The 18,522-nt window shown below is 52.0% G+C and overlaps 1 protein-coding gene across 3 annotated transcripts in view; it reads right to left on the reverse strand.

Annotated features, from left to right (window-relative positions):
* Window positions 1–14,805: 14,805 nt before the first annotated feature.
* USH1C (USH1 protein network component harmonin) overlaps window positions 14,806–18,522 on the reverse strand; it is a 47,831-nt gene continuing 44,114 nt past the window's right edge. For 2 of the 3 annotated variants that reach the window (XM_070624380.1, XM_070624379.1), the window contains 2 exons: window positions 17,830–17,885; window positions 14,806–15,240 (listed from right to left, as the gene is read on the reverse strand). In XM_070624380.1, the coding sequence (XP_070480481.1) occupies window positions 15,228–15,240; window positions 17,830–17,885 (69 nt within the window). In that variant the 3' untranslated portion in view covers window positions 14,806–15,227. Of the gene's footprint in view, window positions 15,241–16,363; window positions 16,503–17,829; window positions 17,886–18,522 lie in introns of those variants that run through there. The other variant, XM_070624381.1, reaches the window with a different exon arrangement.

An 18,522-nucleotide genomic window follows, 5' to 3' on the forward strand; every position in this document is an offset into this window, starting at 1 on the left:
AAAAAAAGAGGCGCTTGTGCAATTGTATCCAGTGAAAGCAATGGGAGGCAGCCTGGAGAGGTGGAAAGAGAGAATGTCACCAACAGCTGTGTTCTTAACCTGCCACAGGCAGGCTTAAGGTGTTTAAGGACCTGGTGAAATTGTAAAGACAGTGTCCTGCCTTCCTACACTTTTTGGAGAACTTCTCACAGGTCCATGGCCAAAAATGTTTATGTCCTATGAAGAAAGAAGAGAAAGTGGGATTTTAGGTTAGATTTTAGAGGAATTTCCTGAGTTAGGTGTATGAAGCATAAATGCATATGTTCCCAGAAGGGGCCAGGGGCCACCAGGGGAAGATCACTGAGGCTCTGAGCCATTGCAGGACGACATCAGGCAAGGCCTCAGCTCTGCTTCAGCCCCTGCAAGAGGCCCGGGCAGAACCAGGCACCAGGGCAGAGGGCAGGGGGTGCTGGGTGAACAGCCTAGGGAGGGCAGAAGCTCAGGGCCCGAAGGCCTCAGTCTTTGACTTCTGGGAATTTCTCTGAAGCTGAAAGATTTTTCCGTTAGTTTCAGCCAAAATAGTGAAAATTTGGTGGCAGTAAATGTCCAGCACCAGTGGCAGGAGTTAAATTAACCTGGGTGAATGCAGCCGCTGAACAGGTGACCACTGAGTCCAGGTAGCCAAGTGGGAAAAGCTTATGAGACGATGTCAGCTGAAAAGGCAGGAAACAATTGTTTCCCATGGTCGCACCCTTTTACATCTGTGTGTATGAATGTGAGCCTGCAGGCGGGCTCAGGCGGGCTCAGGCGGAAATGGCTGCTGCGTTAGTGTCGTGCGCAGTGTCTTAGCTCCCTTTCCTGTGCTTATCACTATTGTTATTATCCTTCTCTTTCTGTAAAAACTAGACAACTGAGGTTCAGAGAGATGAGAAGATGTGCCTGTGGTCATCTGACAAGATTTTTTTTAGTTTTGTTGGGTTCCAAGATTTTTGAAACTTTCTGCAATGTTGCCATTTTGTTTTTGTAGTTACAGTTTCAGTTTTTCACACTTTCAGCGATGATATTTTCCCCTTTAATAGTAAATAATGTATATATTTTTAAAGAACCAGACCCCAGTCCTGGCTCCACCACTACTCGTTGGGTGATGTTGGACAAGTCACCATTCTTGTGTGTCCATTTCCTCATTTTTAAATGGGGGAGATAATAACACGGACCCCAGAGGATTAAAATGAGATCACAGGTGTAAATGTGCTTTGTAAGCAGGGAGCTGGTCCGGGCTGCTTCATGCCCTGGGGGTGCACACACGGAACCCCTCAATCAATGAAGGTTGTCTAGTGGTCTTTCCCTCTGTTGGCACTCAGCACGCAGTGCCTGGCACAACCCACCCCGTTGCCTCTTCTGGGCCATTTGAAATAAACAAAACACTGCCATCAACCCCACCTGGACCCAAGTGTACAGGACTATTAAGGGGGCGTCACCTGGGACTAAGAGAGGGGTCCCACATTTGTCATCTAGTATAAACCGACTGTGTGACCCTGCCCTACACCTAGCTTGATAGCGAGGATCCCATCACACTGCCCGCCTGTGCCAGAGTTATTTTGAAAAGTGTGGAGTCAGGTGCACACAGAGGCAGGAAAGGACTTCTGCTGTAGCATGGATTATAATCTTGTCAACGACCCAATGTCCATCAAGAGAGGGCTGGTTAAAACAAAACAAACGAAAAACATGGTATTCTCCATACTGTGGAACTCTGTGAGGCAAGTGCAGAGAATAAGGAAGGGTTATATATAGCGACATGAAAAGATGTCCATGGCACAGCTGTGGAAGAGGCTGTGCTGCCTGAAACCGTTTGTTTCTACAACAGAAACAGACACGGAGCCACACAATTCTCTGTGGGGAGGCCCTGGGTCTGGGGCTTTCCCACCCGCAGCAACACCTCTCGCTGCCCCTGCAGGGCACGCCGGGAGGACCGGGCTCCCGCAGCTGCCCCGCTGCAAGGGGATTCTTCTTCGAGATTTCTCAGCCATCCCCCTGGCAGAACGGAAAGCCTGGGATGGATTTCAGGGACCTGGATTCTCGCGCTCGCGGCCCACTGCATGGGTGTGGCCTCAGAAAGGGCCCCTCCCCTCCTGTGTGCGGTGGAAGACTTGGCACAAAGCCTCAAAAAAGTCACCTCCAGCTCGGATGTTGTTCATGCTTTTAGGGCCCTGTCTTTATCTGGCTGTGTGTCAGATAGATATGGCGTCTATCTGACCATCTGACATCTATCTTGCTGGTGTGTCAGTCAGATATTGCAGACGGAGTCATCAGGATATTAATGGTGACATAATAGAGTGGGGTGATATTTCAAGAAATTAACCCTTTCAATAACCTGAATCAATAGTGACTGGCTAAAAACAAACAAAAAGGAAAATCACGGTGTTATCCATACTAAGGAATACTGTGCAGCAAGCACAGAGAATACAGTAGGGCCACCTGTAATGGCTTGGCTTAGAAAGATGTTTCCTCCCCACCCTCCAGCTTCAGGCAGATGACTGTGAAGCTGTGGCCAGGTGGAAAGCACACACCTGGCATGTCAATGCCTGTGTCCACAGGGGGACGCAGAAGACTGTCAATCACAAAGAGAGGATGGAGTTGTAGACAGAATGTCATGGCTGGAACCTGGGAGAGGTGTCATCGCCCCTTCCAGCTCCATCCTGCCCTACTGTCAGGAGGAGGGAAGAGCAGAGAGAAGCTCCAGAGAGCAGGAACTTGTGCCCAGCCTCCCTGCCCACCTGCTGTGTGTAGACTGTGCTGGAAAACCCACACAGGGACTGTTGTGAACAAAGGTTCTCTTAGCCCAGAGCAGGGCCACCAGACTGACAAAGACAGGGGACACTCAGCCATCCCTGCATGGACAGATGATGCAGAAACACCTTGGATCCTCCCGGGTCTCTTGGCACCACATAACTGGGGAGCTGGGGAGGAACTCCGAGAAAGCCCAGCGTTAACATTTTCTGCCAGCCCGATGGGACGGGGCCTTGAAGCAGAAATGAAATAAAGTTCTTGTTTTTGCGCACTTAAGTTTTGGTCCAAGATCACCCTCACTACAGTAACAGAAGGGCAACTCCATGCATGGCCTGGTTGCTCTCCACCCTTGAGGCCACTTAAGGTCAAATGCAGTCTCTCATTGTATTCCGCAAGAGATCCACCTCTCCACTGCATCAATTAAAAGTGGAGGCTTGGGGGCCGGCCAGTGGTGTAGTGGTTAAATTTGCACAGGTTCACTGATTCAGATCCTGGGCACAGACCTACATGCTGCTCATCAAGCCATGTTACGGTGGTGTCCCACATACAAAATAGAGGAAGATTGGTACAGATGTTAGCTCGAGACCAATCTTCCTCAAGTAAAAAGAGGAAGATTGGCAACAGGTGGTAGCTCAGGGCCAATCTTCCTCACAAAAAAAAAAGGAGGCTTTACTGAACTCTTCATGAGGCGGTAGAAAGACATGATTTGCATACCTCACAGCAGAGACTTAGTAAAATTCCCCCCTTGCTCTACCCTCAAGGGTCTTCTCCCTTGTGTGTGAACTTATATCTCCTTTTCCTCTCTTCCACAGAGTCTCTTCTTAAAAACATGCCCCTCATTCCCCAGAGCTGTTCAGCGTTTGCATTCCGCGTGCAGGCCCGCTCAGGGTTCTCGAGCATGCCTTCTTCCCCTTCCCCAGCTGCCTGCCATCCTCAACTGCTCTCTCTCTGGACAGAAGAATGCGGGAGAAGGGGAGAGAATAAGATTTTCTCCCTTCTGTTTCACCAGCGTTTGTTGAGTTTTCAGTATGCGCCACACACTTCGCCTGTTTTAAATCCCAGAGTAACTGCCTGGTAGTTACTATTATCAGAGAAAACTGAGGCTCAGAGGAGTTAAGCCCTTTTCCAGGGATCACACAGCTGGGAAATGGTGGAGAAGGGATTCCAACCCCTATAGGCTTGGCTTCAAAGCCTGTGCTGTTAGCCACTTCCCAAAGCGATGCCGGAGGTCTGAGGATTCCTCTGCCTCTGAGGAGGGAGTGCAGGCCCCAAAGAACAGACTTTTGGGGAAACCTGTGCATCTGAGCACTTTGCCTTTTCTCTGTGTTAGAAACCAGACAGAATGCCCAGAAATGGCATCAGACACTGGCATCAGTCCGAGGGCCGGGGAGGGCTTGAGTGTGAGGGGCTTCTGCTGACTGGGCTTCACCCTGTGTGTGAAGCAGACACACAGATGACCCTGCACTGACTCACTGTGGAGACAGCCCCCGAGAGTGACGGAGGGGAGTGGGCGCCTGTGAGCTGCAGAGGGGTCCCATAAGGTGCGCCGGCTCACCCCTCTACCTGCCGGAGGCCACACTGCCGCAGATGCTCCGCCTGGGCCCAGCCATAAAGGACGCCCGTCTCAGCCAGAGCCTGGCCCCTGCCAGGTGCCTCTGACAGGCACAGCGCAGCCTCAGCCGTCTGGGCCTGGAGGGTCCTGCCGGAGCTGGGGCTGACGCGGGGGAGGTGGGGGGCTGCTGAGTAACCTACCTTCCCTTCACTCCCCGCCCCTCCAGAGGGACCTCAGCTTCTGTCCCCTGAGCAGAGGCTGCCTGGACCCAAACTCTGTGCTGGGGAAGTTCAGGTCCCAGCTCTACCCTTGACCAGCTGTGTGACCTTGGGCAAGTCAACCTCCCTGGGCCTCAGTGTAAAGAGGAAGACTCATCTCTCCCTCAAGGATCGTGTGAGAAAGCCTGGCGCCCAGCAGACCTCGCGTCTAGCTTTTCCATTTTCCGATCAGCTGAGGGCTTCTTTCCCCAAATCCCAAGACTTACTGATTTTTCCCTAGTTTTATTGAGATATAATTAACATATATCATTGTATAAGTTTACTATGTACAATATAGTGATTTGACATATATACAGTGAAATGATTATGACAATACATTTAGTTAGCATCCGTCACCTCACGTAGTTATAATTTTTTTCTTGTGATAAGAACTCTTAAGATTTACTCTCCTAGCAACTGGCAAGTATACAATACGATATTATTAACTATATTCACCATGCCGTACATTCCATCCCCAGGACTTATTTATCTTACGACCGAAGTTTGTACCTTCTGACTGTCACCCATTTCCCCTAGCCCCTAACCCCCAATCTGTTCTCTGTTTCTAGGAGTTTGGCTTTTTTAGATTTTACGTATAAGTGAGATTATACAGTATTTGTCTTTCTTTGATTTATTTCACCTACTATATGCCCTCAAGGTCTATCCATGTTACACAAATGGCAGGTTCTCCTTTTTATGGCTGAATAATATTCCATTGCTTATTTATACCGCGTTTTCTTTATCCATTCATCCGTCAATGGACACTTAGGTGTTTCCGTGTCTTGGCCATGGTAAATAATGCTGTAACACTTATTGATTTTTAATCACTGATTGAGTTCTTAGCTAAAACTTAGATGGGCAAGAACAAAGTGCCCAGGTCTTTATTGCTTATCTGGCTTGATCATCATCTCCCTCTAAGGCAGGTGGTATAATTGTCATCATACAGGTGAGAATAAGGAGGAGAGGAAAACTTGCTTGCCCAGGGCCCCCCAGCAAAGGAGCTAACAGAGCCTGGTTCTCACTAGGACGTCCTGCTGAGAAACGGGGGAGCTGAGGTAGGGCTGCGGTAACAAGGAAGGCAAAGGGAGTGAGAGCTCTCCAGCTGGAAGCGGGTGCGAGGTTGGGTGGAGTGAATTGTCTGGAGGTGGTGTCTGTAGAGCAAGCCCACGGTCCTTGTTCAGACTTGGCCGCCTGAATTTGCGCCTATACATGATGTATGTGGCTGACTTCCTTGTGCACTGGTGGAAACTCAGTGTGTAGAGTTTAGTGTGGGCCTGCCTGCAACTGTGATTCTGTCGGGGAGGAGGGAGGAAGACCCTTCTCTCTGGTGCTCAGGCGAGGAAAGACCTCTCCACTCAGGCAAGCAGAGACCTGAAGGGGAGGGAGAGAGGGAGGGAGAGGAAGGGAGAGGGAGAGAAAGGGAGGGTTGGGGGTGAGGGAGACAGGCTCACAGCCACAACCTTACATTTACCTGCTTGAAGGAAGCGTTAGTGAAGAACTTCCCTCATACCTGAGGTAGGGTCAAAATCTGTTTTTAGCTAAAATGAGTACATTAAAAATTCAAAGTGGTGAATGCATTCAATTCGGAGCTTTTTAGATAGCAGTGTGCTCTTGAGAAGATAATCATTTAATGATGCGGGTGCTCTGGGACTTGGACGAAGGGCAGAGCCTGGAGAAGTCTTGTTAAGAAGGATGAGCCCAGTGGTTTGGAGAGAAGCATCGCCTTTTCCATTGGAGCCGGAGAAATCAAATCAAATTCCTCTGCTAGTCCAGCCCCCAGGCGGGAGAGGGTGGGAGAGGAGGGTGTTGAGGTGTTGCTTGCCGCCCTAATTGGGAGAAATAACCTGACTCAGCCAGTGGTTGCTCAGATGTATAACTGAGGCAATTAGCCAGTCAATTAACAGGCATTTAATGGGTATCCACTGTGTGCCAACTGGGTTCCCTGTAAGCCTGCAAAGTAAGTATTATTGTGTCCTTAGGAAACTGAGGCCCAGAGAGGCTAAGGGACTTGCCCTAGCTCATGCAGCTAGTGAGATGTGTATCCTAGGCTGAAACCCGGGTTCAGCTGGGTCTGGAACCTGTGTGCTTCCCATACCAGTGGTTCTCAAAGTGTGGGCCCTGGACCAGCAGCATCACCTGGGAATTTGTTGGAAATGCAAATCCTCTGGCCCACCCAGACCTACTAAATCTGAAACTCTGGGGGTAGAGGGCTTACAATCCGATTGAGAAAACAAGATAAACATACATTTATTTAAAAAAAAAAAAAAAAGGTGACTGGGCTTGGAGAGATAGCCTGCTGGAAGCTCTAAGGGGAAAGGGGCCTTGAGGGATGGCCCAGCCTGCACAGGTGAAGAAGCGGGAGATGGTGGGGTTGGGAGGGATCTCAGTGTGTGTGAAGGTGGGGGAGCTGGAGGCAGGCTTTCCAGACACAGCGCGGGGAAACGATGAGTCCCGCTGGGATTAGGTGTCGTGGAGGATAACGGGGGGTGGGGGGTGGGGGGCTGGATTGCTAGTGCTCTGGAACTTGCAGCCAGGGAGCTCCCTGCATAGACTGACCCCTGCAGATGGCCACTGTGGCCACTGTTCCTTTACAATCCACGTCTAGGAGGCACGCCTTGTGAGTGCCCATCCCCCAGCATGGAAGCTACAGACAGGCTCCCTCCTGCACTGACTCCCTGCTTCTCAGCTCTCAGCACTGGGCTCACTGTCGCTTTCTCAGGGAAGCCTTCCCTGACCTTTCCACAAGGAGCTGCTTGAGGGCTGAGCCTGAGTCTTCTGTGGCTTTGGCTCTGGAGCAGAGTAGGTGCTCAATCTCAATAAATATTTGTGAAATGCATGAATGAGTGGACGAATTGATCAGTGACAATGTTTACCCACAGACATAACAGCTGTATACTTGCCCAGCTAAGTGAGGAATTGATGTCTATAAATTGGATTCCACTTTCCCATTGACTTATGTCATATCATTGAGGTGCATTTTCTTTCTTTTTGACAGATCCTTCTTCATTCATTTGTTGGCATGTTCTCACTGAGCGCATGCTATGTGCTAGGCGCCTTACTAAGTGCCAGAGATACAGAGGTGAATACAGGGCCTGCTCCGAGGAGCTCACTGTTTCATGTTTTGGGAGTTCCCAACACCTCACTATTAAGATTTTTGTTTTTTGTTTTAATTGTCACCCTTTTATGAGAGTGGACTAAACCTCTTTTGGGTCAGAGATACTTTTGAAGATCTGATAAAAGCTATGGACCACTTCTCCAAAAAGAGATTCAAAAGCTGGGGGTTGGTAAACCCTCCCTCAATCCACCCATGGACCCTGAGTTAGGAACTTTAGGCCTGGGGTGGCTGCCGGGTGGGTGTCTGTTGGACTGTGCTGGGGGTTTGAAGCTGCATCAGGCATAATTTTGCTCCATGGTTCCTGTCAAGTGAGTGATGAGGCCTGAACAGTGCAGTCTGAATTGACTCGCTGGTCTTAGGATCACCCTTGACCGACGAAGAGTCTGTGGTCAGAGTGGCCAGCTGTGCAGCATATAGGCAGAGCAGGGGAAACTCTGCTTCCTCTGAGGTGGCTGCCTTTATTGCTTGCCTGTGATGCTTGCTGAGAACCTCCGTGGGCTGCCCATGTGTGACCAGCACATGGACTGTGGGGAAATAAAACTTCCTTGGATTTCTCAGTGCTCCTGTAAACAGCCCTAGCCTCCTGAGACTTGGACGTGTACAGGATATGAAGATAGGGCATCTTTACTTTCATTTTCCCAGAATCGTTTTGCCCTTCATGTACCATGAGAATTAGATCTGTAGCCATATGTCTGGATAATTGTTCTGATCTAAAAGGATGATAAAATGTATCCAGCAATTCTCCATCTGGGTATATAGCCTAAAGGATTGAAAGCAGAGTCTCAAAGAGATACTTGTGCACCCATGTTCATGGCAGCATGATTCACAGTAGCCACAGGTGGAAGCCACCTAAGTGTCCATTGACAGAGGAATGAATAAACAATATGTGGTCTATCCATACAATGGACTATTATTCAGCTTTAAAAAGAAAGGACATTCTGACACAGTCTACAACATGGATGAGCCTTCAGGACGTTATGCTAAACTAAATAAGCCAGTCATGAAAGACAAATACTGTATGATTCCATTTATGATGTACCTAGGGTAGTCAAATTCGTAGAGACGGAAGTATAACGGTGGTCGCCAGGGGCCGAGGGACAGGGGAATGGGGAGTCGTTACTTAATGGGGACAGAGTTTCAGTTCTGTGGGGTGAAGAGTTCTGGAGGTGGACGGTGGTAGTGGCTGCACAATAATGTGAAGGCCTGAATATCACTGAATTGTGCACTTAACCTGATTAAGATGGTCGATTTCATGGTATGTGTGTTTTACTACAATTTACGAAAAGAATAATGAAACTTCTCTGATTTCCCCGAGAGGGCTGAAGGGTTGCGGCCAGGTCCTAAGGGCCAGGAAGGCCAGAGCACTATTCCCCTAGGTGTGCACATTCCAGAAGTTTAGGGTGACAATCCACGATCCTTTCCATCTCTTCTCAAAGAAGCAAAGATTTTGTCTTTTATTTTTTCTCCCCCTTTCTGGAGGAGAGGACGGCTGTCTCTCTCCGGTGTATAAACAGAGAAAATCCATTGTTTTCCATCCTTCACCTACGCAGTGTCCCACCACTCATGCAGGAGATTTTTCCACCTGGTTTTCATCACTTCACCCCAAGGGGAAGGTCTGGGGCAATGTTGGCAGGGGGAGGCAGGCAGGCACATTTATCATTTACCGTGAGGTAATTGATAAGACGTCTGTCTCTGTTCTAGAATACCTCATGTGTACATTCAGGATAAAATTAATAAAGATGAATATTAAAAACCTCACCTGTACACGTGTGCACATGCACACGCATGCACACGCGCACACAGGCACAAGCACTCAGCTGGTGGCCTGTTGGGGAGCAAGTGCTGCTCCCCTGGGAAGGGAAGGTGCTCAAGGACTTTCTGCACTTGACCTGCGGTGGGCGAGACAGCGCCCACAGGTGCTATCCTTGTGAGTGTGGGCGGCACAGAGGCAGGGCAAGGAGCACTGCTCCAGAACCTGCCTTTGGGAAGCCCCACCCTGAGGAGTGAAATGAGCCCGAAGCTGCTCTTTCTACAGCGTCTATCCCAGATTTTTTAAAAAGTTAACATTAATTTGCGATCCAAGAACTGTGTCTAAGCACTTCATCTAGATTCCTTTTGATTCTCACAATTCTATGACGTGGGTACTGTTTTTATCCCTTTTATAGTTGAAGAAACAGAGATAGAGGTTAAGTAATGTGGCCAAGGTCAGATTTCAGTGTTCACTTCTCAGGACATTTGGGGAGCAAGTGCTGGAACCCCTGCACCTCAGCCCTGGGGGTTCTGTGGACAGAGCAGACCCCTCGTTTCCCTATCTCTTGTCACCAAGTGGTGGCCGAGCAGCCAGCCTGGCAGCTGGGAGTTGGTGAGGGTTCCACACACCTAGGGGGTTAGCCCCTGGCCTCCTGAGCCCCAGGTTCCTCCTAGAGAAGGTCACAGGGAGACGAAAGGGCAGAGCAGGAGGAAAGGAAGGAGGGAGGCTTTGGGGAGAGAGGTCCTTAGTGGACACTGCTTTATGCCTGCCCTGATCCCTTCCTTCTTCTGTAACAGCACCCCAATTTTCCTTTTGGAACCCACCTTTTCCCTGCACTCAGTCTGTGGGGTGCTGGTGGGGTGACATGAGTGGGTGTGGGACCCAGGCCTGGCCAGTCAGGGAAGGCCTTACTCCCAGGTCAAGCTCACCCAAGCAGGTCCTCGGGATTTAGCTGGAACTATGAGGCCAGAGGTGTGCTTTATCCACTGCGGTTGCACTACTCGGTAGACTTCTTTTGGAATTCGAGATGCCATCTTGTATGCTGGAAGCCATCTTAGCATCAGATGGGGAGAGCCCATCTGAGAGTAAAGCCAGCCAGCCAGTGGAGGACAGAGCCAATAGCTGGTGTGATGGGTACTTGGCTAGGCCACAGTGTTCGGGTATTTGGTCAAACACGTCTGAATGTTGCTGCGAAGGTATTTTTTAGATGAAACTAACATTTAAATTAGTAGACTTTGAATAAAGATTATCCTCCATAACGTGGGTGGGCCTCATCCAATCAATTGAAAGCCTTAATAGAAAAATAACATTCCCTGAGGAAGAGGAAATTCTGCCTCCAGCCTGCCTTCAGTACACAACGTCTAGTCTTCCCTGGGACCTGCTGGCCTACCCTACAGATCTTGCACTTACAATTCCTTAAAATAAATCTCTCTCTCTCTCTGTTTCTCTGGAGGCCCCCTACAGTTACAGATGACCAGAACAGGTTCCTGATGTCATTAACGCCTGGATCCAGCCAGACCTGAATTTAGATTTTCACTTCAATGGTCATCTTGAGTTGAGTTTCTGTCACTTACAACCCAAAGGGTCCATCTCAAGAGGGAGCAGGAGCTCATACTGGCTGAGCTTTCATTCCACGCCAGGCCCAGTGTTCCCTTATAAAATTGACCTGGGCCTTGAAGGATACATAGAAGTTCACGTGGGCAAGAGGAGGACAGGGCAGAGCAAACATGTGCAAAGACACAGAGAAGTGATGGAGCGTGGCATGCCCAGGAAACCAAAGAGTTCAGTGTGGCTGAAGTGAAAGAAGCAACTGGCAGGAGACTGGGCTGGAGAAGTCGTCGGGGGCTGGGTGGTGTGGGGCTTTGAATGCCAGGCTGGGGAGTTTGGACTTTGTCCTGAGGGCCGCGAGGGAGCCGTGGAAGAGTTTTAAGCAGAGCTTAAATATGAATATGATGCGGTTCAGGCTTTGCTTTGTTCATTCTGCAGTCTGAAGGACACAATGAAGCAGAGAGAAAACTGCAGCAGAGAGGAATCATCTTATGGCTGGACTTTTTCCAGGTGCTGCGAAATCCTATGCCAAATGTCATATCTTTCTCAATTGCTCGAAGCAGGATAGCACAGTGGGTAATGAGGTGGACTCCTGGACTCCTGCCGGCTCTCCATCCCGGCTCTGCCGCTCAGTGTCTGTTTAATCACAGGTGTGTTACTTAAGTCTTGGGGCCTCCACTTCCTCGGTGAAGATCACATCATCGTCTACGTCTTAGCATCCTTGTAACGAGTAGGGGACTCAACATCTTTAGGGCTCAGCACAGTGCTTGACACGCAGTAAACACACAGGGGTTAGCAGCACTCTTACTCCGCCCAAGCCAGTGGGTGGGCCCCTGGGCTGTGAACGCCAGGCCCCAGGAGGACAGCTGTGGCAGGCCCTCTGGCCCTCTGCCCTCTCCCTGCACCAGCCCCACCTGCCTTTCCCAGGGGGCTGCGCCTGCCCCTCGGGTTCTCACAGAGGCAAGACCAGCCTGGGCCCCAGGGAGCTGTGACGGGTCACTGCAAGTAAAGGGCTTTCAGCTCTGGAAACAGATTCTTCTCCAAATCTCAGGCTTGGGAATTAGGCTAGAGTCGGGCGAAAACCAGCTTCCCAGCCCTGCGCAGGCCCACGGGGGGTGTCGGAAGCACAGAGGCTGTAAACTCAGCCCTTCCCTCTGACTTCCAGATGCAGAGGTGAGAGGCTCAAAGCGGTTCAGCAGAGCCTGGGAGCCAGCTGGGGGAAGCAACTGCAATGAGATGGATAAAACGCTAAAATTCGGAGTCACGAGAGCATCCTTGAATTCCCAGCCTTTTAAAGTTTTTTTTCCACTATGTAGTGCAGTAGAAATGGCAGCTCTGCCGCCACCTTAGGGGGACCCTGGACACGTCCCTCCTTCCTTTGCTTCGTTTCCTGAAAACCCAATGATGGGGGTTAGATTCAAAGATAGCAAATAGGGTTCATCTAGTGAGCCAGGGTTAATTGGTTGTCTGTAGCTGCCTAGTTGGCTGGTTAGACAGAGCACTGGGAATGACGTGATGTCTGCCAAGCCTGTGCCAGAGAACGGGTGGCGCCTGGGCGGTCCTGGCCTGGATGGGTTTTAGTCCCGAATACTCGGTCTGGGTCACTGAAATGGATTCCCATGTCTGGCTCAGGCCCCGCTCTGGCCTCTGGCCTCAGCAGTGTCCCTCATGGCCCCCACGGGTGGTCAGGAACTGTCTTAGGCTCCCACCTCTATACAAGTTTTCTGGACCTTTCCACTTCTTACCTGGTTAATGCCAATGTCTGTCGGGGAGAGCTGTGTACTTGGGGTTCAACATGGGACAACTTTCTAACACGTGAGAATTGATTTTCTGATGACAGTGAAGAAAGAGTCAAGGCCTCATAAAAAAGGAAAGCGGAGCCCATTGTAGCCCACACACCCTGCCAGCCTAGATGACCTTATGGCTCAGGACTTATGTTACCCACGTCCCCACTCTCCCCTCATTCCCTCTTCCCACTCTGCCTAGTGGCACATCTTCCCTGTCCCTCTCCTCTAACCAGGGGCTCAAAGTCCTTTTTGTTGTCTCACTCATCAAGTCCTGATAAGCACTGATAAACTCACTCACTCTGAGGTGCCAATAACTAAGAATAGCTGGAGATGAATTTCAAATGGTGAGATTCCAGGCATCAGCAACTTGAAGGCCTCAGCAGAAGTATTTGTAGGTCACAAGAGGGGGTAATCATCACCGAATAGCAGAACATTAGCTGTTCTTCAGTTGTGGGGAGAATTGTTCTGCCAGCAGTCCAGAACTTGAGACATTCCGGTGAGGGTTGCCCTGCCCTATATGGCATAGAGTGGAGAAGGGTGTGGTCTCTGGAGCCAGAGTACCTGGGTTTTGAATGCCAGCTCCACTCCTTCCTTACTGTGTGACCTAGCAAAAGTCACTTAACCTCTCTGTACCTCAATCTTCTCTTAATAAAAGGGGGTTGGTGATCACAGCAGTCCCCACTTCGTGGAGCTGTTGAGGGGAGGAGATGAGCTTAGTGATAAGAACAGGCCCTGGCATATGGTCAATGCTACCTAAGAGCTGGCTCTTATCACCAGGCTCCTTGGGCGGCCTTGCACCAATCCCAGGCATTGCAGTTGGAGATGGCAGACATCAGGGTCCAGCCCAGGCCTGGCACAGAGTAGGGGTCAGCAAATAGGAGCCCCTCCTTTTACCTTCAGTGTGGAATTGTCTCCAGAGCCAGGTTAGGAACTCCATAAGAAAACACAGAGAATTCCTCAGCCTAGCTGCTGTCTCTGGGAGCCAGCTACGAGAAGGTCCTTGTGGCTTTGTCTCCACCGAGATCAGAAAGTCCAGCAATTTCTCTCTCTCTCTTTCTGTCCCTCTTTGCCCTCCCATTGATCATGATTCGCTGCCCACATTCCCAGCTGCCTCAGAAGCCATGCTGAGTGGGACGTGACCCCACCCACCAGCCACAGTGGACTGGACCTGGGATTGGTCCCTGACCCCAAGGGCCACCCACTCAGGTAGTTGGCCCAACCAGATTGTGCCTCGGGAATTTGGAATTGGGAAGTGCAGACGAAGCCAGGTGTGGTGGTGGTGGAGCTACAGATGAAAGGTCACCTAGAGTCAGGCAGGAGATCGTGATGGCATGCTCAAGCCGAGCTCTGAGCGCACAGAAGAGGCTGGTGGCAGCGACAGGAGGCTAACTGGAGAGCACTGCTCCTCCGAGACACTTTCCACAGAGCCGCCTTCCACTTCCAATTCTCAGGAGGCCTGGGGACACCATGGCTCCTCGTCTTGGATCTCCATGAGATGTCTGTACTGACAGGACCCCACTCTCTTTCCTGGAGCTAGCCCAAGAGTGTCCCTGGGCCCTGTAACCAGGAGGGCCTTGACTTACCCCCCATCAGCCCCTTGGAGTTACATCCTCCTGCCTCAAGCCCTTGCCTCCTTCCATGAGGTTCCCCCGGCTGTACTGTCATGGGTGGAGTGGACCCCCTGCACCTCCCTCCCTCACATCCTGTCTGGGTGACCTCAGGAGGAGCAGCTGTGGCCATGCTGTCGCTGAGAGGAGCTTGGCACCCCACACCTTGAGGTGCTGCTTTGGGGCTCCTGCCTTCTGCTGTGCTTTCTGGAAGCCACACGGGCTTCATCTCCTGCCATCCTTCTGCTGAGAAGACACTGAGGCCCAGCCCAGCTGCCCAGCCCCCGGCCATTTGATCACATCCTTAACGTCAGACCCAGATCCCAGCACCCGGGTCTGTTTCTCGCTCTCGAATAGGGGCCAAAACCTTAGGACTTTATTTGACAGCCTTGAGTCTGCTGCCCACACCCACACTCCCTCCCGTAAGTTGGAAAAGAAGTCTGTTTATTTGGTTAATGAGTTCAGAGTAAGGTCTGTGGCAACAATCTTAGCAGCAACGGCAACAGGAGAGAGAGGACAGGGATGCAGAGAGACACCCGAGAGTCAGGTCCTGTTAGATCTAAGGGGGGAGGCTTCCAGGGCCGGGAGAGACCAAATTTACATGACAGGGGAAAGCCAAGGGAGTCTGGGTCCCAGAAGCCACCTTCAGAAGGGCCGGCTGCTCCCTCCTCCCTCTCGGCCTTTGGAAGAGTGGCCCCGGGGAGTCTGAACCCCGGGTGCTGGCTGGGGCTCTGCAGGGCGCCTGTGGGCTGGCGTCTCTCGAGGCTGGTTCCAGGTTGTGTCCAGGAGGGCGGGTCCAGAGCTCACTGGCTTTTAGGAGTGAATCTGGTTTCTCCTTCTGGACTTCAGAAGAAAGTCCTGTGGGGAAGAGGAAAGGGTATGGGTGCAGGCCTTGTGGGTACACACTCAGCCCAGGGCAGAGCGTGACAGCAGGGAGCACCCCCTGGGGGCACGATGCCCTGCCCACCTCTGGAGGCCCCTCTTGGTGCAGACCCTGTGCAGCTACACACCAGCCACAGCACATAGGGGTCAGGGAGAAGGCAGAGGGACACCCGGGATGAGCCAGGAGGGGACCAGAAGGCAGAGAAGCTGGAGTCCCTTGCAAAGAGCAGATGACAAGTGACCGGAAACACAGAGCCACTGAGGCCATCCCAGAAGCCACAGCAGAGCAGGCTGACTGTCTTGGGAACATGAGGCCATAACGTTTCGAGAAACTTGAAACAGAAAAGTCAACAAGTCCAGGCTTGGGTCTGCCCCAGATGCTGCCAGCTGTGGGCTTTAGGCCACACCAAACGCCAGCTTCACGGCCCCCTGCCAGCTCTGTCCACGGGCACAGCCCTGTCACAGGGTGGGAAATACATCCCAAAGCTGGGCTCCACAGTGTCTCAAACAGAGTCCGGAGCCAGGGGAGAGAGACGGCACAGAGGACGGATGGTCTGAGCAGGGCTCAGACCACAATAGGTCACAATAGGACAGGAACAACTCCCATATAGGCCGACCCTGATTCTTTGGACCAGACTAATCGCCTCTTAATTGCCCTGGTTCTGCTAGGCACGGGAGCCCCGTGGGGCAGGGGCTCCCAGAGGGTGGTGCTCCCAGGGGCGGGGAAATCCAGGCTGTGCTTCCTCTGGGCTCACCCAGCCCATTATGCCTGGTCTGAGGCACCCTGTTGCCCAGCAGAGCATGGTGCCACTGCTCTATCCAGCTTGTTCGGGTGCTGTGCGGGCCCCACGGCAGGTCCCAAAGGCTGGGGTGAGTCAGGATGCACAGGTCCCAAGCGTGCTACAAACTGGGCTGTGCTCAGCTCCCCCGAGGGAGGGGGCCTTTGAGTCAGACAGAACTCCAGTGTGGCCAACAGCAGGCTCAGGCAGCACTCCAGGGATGGTGCCTCGCGCCCCCCTTCCAGACACCAATCCAAAGAACCTGCCTCCGGCGTGGGCAGCAGACGGCCACTACAGCAGCATGGACACACAGGGCCTGCAGCCCGCCTGCCTATTCACCATCGGGGGCTGCCAGGCGCCAGCTGCGGGAGGAACCCGTGTCTATGCAGGGGAGCACAGTCTGCAAGGAGCTTTCGGACCGGCTGGGGGCTTTCGGCTGCAAAGGAGGGAAGAGAAGAGCTACGTATGCAGAGCAGAGCAGGAAACACCAAACAGGACTCGGTTATTCCCAGGCAGAGCTCCACCGGACCTCTCCCTTCACTTGGCTCCTGCCTCGGGAACCAGTTGCTACAAGGCCTCAGTTTCTCCAAGACATGCACAGAACTCAGCCTCTGCTGGGCAGGGGGAGCAAGCAGGTGCGGCCACAACGGGCAGGCAGAGGGTGGAGAGGGTGTGGAGGGGTAGGGAGGTGACCATGAGGTGAGGATGGAGGCCAGACACCACAGAGGCAGAGAGACAGAGAAAGAGAGAGAAAAATGGATGCAGAGGGACAAAGACAGAGAAGCAGGGACTCAGAGCCAGGATAGAGAGAAGCAAGCAAAGGAAAGGGTAAGAGAGAAGGGGGAGAGGCATGAGGGAAGGAGGACGAAGCGGAGAAGGGCAGATGAGAGACAGAGGTTGACAGCAAGGAAGCGGGAAGGGAGGGAGAGACAGAGAGGGAAAGAGAAGGACCCACACAGATACAGAGACAGGCGTGAAACAGATACAGAGAGAGACAGACACACAGGGAATCGCAGAGGAAGACAGAGACTGGGCCAGGGCTCCCTGGAGAGCCTGCACGATGGGCCAAAGCCTGCGGTCCTGGCTGCCTGGAGACGCAGCAAGAGGGAATGCAGGGGCCGGCCCGGTGGTGCAGCGGTTTAGTTCGCACATTCTGCTTCTCAGTGGCCCGGGGTTTGCTGGTTTGGATCCCGGGTGCAGGCATGGCACTGCTTGGCAAAAAGCCATGCTGTGGCAGGCGTCCCACAGATCAAGTAGAGGAAGATGGGCATGGATGTTAGCTTAGGGCCGGTCTTCCTCAGCAAAAAGAGGAAGATTGGCAGTAGTCAGCTCAGGGCTAATTTTCCTCAAAAAAAAAAAAAAAAAAAGAGGGAATGCAGCCGCATATCAGGAAGACCTTCCAGAGCGTAACAGGCAGAAACCTTTAAACTGCTGCTGATGGTGCCGGCGTTCTGAATGGGGAACCAAAGCCTGAGGCTTTTGTCCCAATTCCATCATTTACTTGGTCTGAGACTTTGAACCTCTCTGGGCCTCGGTTTTCCACACGGAAAGAAGACTCTGGACAAGACAGTCCTGGAGGCAGCTCTGACAATCTGAGGACAGTGACTTAGTTCTAGGCTCTCTCTAGCCCAGGAGCTTCCTGGGAGCAATTACTACTAGAAGCTGTGTGACTGGGCCACTCCTTCAGGCTGGATGAAGGCTGGGGGTGGGCTGGGAGAAGGGAGCCAAGATTCGGGAGGAGAGGGGGAAAGAGCAGGTAGTGGGCCAGGTGCCCGCATGCACTTACAGCTCATCGTCGTACTCCTTGGGGGGACAGACAGCAACCACAAGGTCAATCCAGTCCTGTGGGAAGAAGCCGTGTGACTCTGGGGCATGCTCAGGGGTCCCCCCTGACACTCCATTCCCACTCCTGGGCCCCTCAGCCCAGGATCAGCCCGCTGGGGCCTTTTTCCCGTGGGGAGGCAGGCTCAGGTGGGGCTGGAGGTCTGCCTCGTAGGGACAGGCCTCACTGGGGAGTCCCATGGGCTGGGAAAGCTTCCAGTCTCTGAGGCTTCAGAACCATTGAGGCCTGGGTTCCCAGGCCCTTGAACGACACTAAGGTCCCAAATGCTGGTCTGTGGACCAGGGCCAGGCAGCAACCTCAGAATCACTTGGGGAATTTCTTAAAACTCTAGACTCATGGACTTGGCCCCTGGAAATGTAGGGTAGGTCCTGGGAAAGAGTATTTTTAACAAGCTCCCTAGGTCATTCTGATGCACAGCCAATTGGGGAACTTGGGCCTAGCTTTTTGATCCTATCACTTGAATGCTGTCAAGGGCATCATTGCCATCTTGGCTTACTCATCGTTGCCCATCCTTGGCTTGGGTGTATCCAATAAAAAGTATACAAACTATCAGTGGACCCTCTACCATGCCATAGCTCCTAATACTGGACTGAAATCTCTTCCCAGGACCTCCCACCATCCAATCCAGTTCTGCCT

Source organism: Equus przewalskii, chromosome 6, assembly GCF_037783145.1.
Source record: "Equus przewalskii isolate Varuska chromosome 6, EquPr2, whole genome shotgun sequence".
In the NCBI taxonomy this organism is placed as follows: Eukaryota; Metazoa; Chordata; class Mammalia; order Perissodactyla; family Equidae; genus Equus; species Equus przewalskii.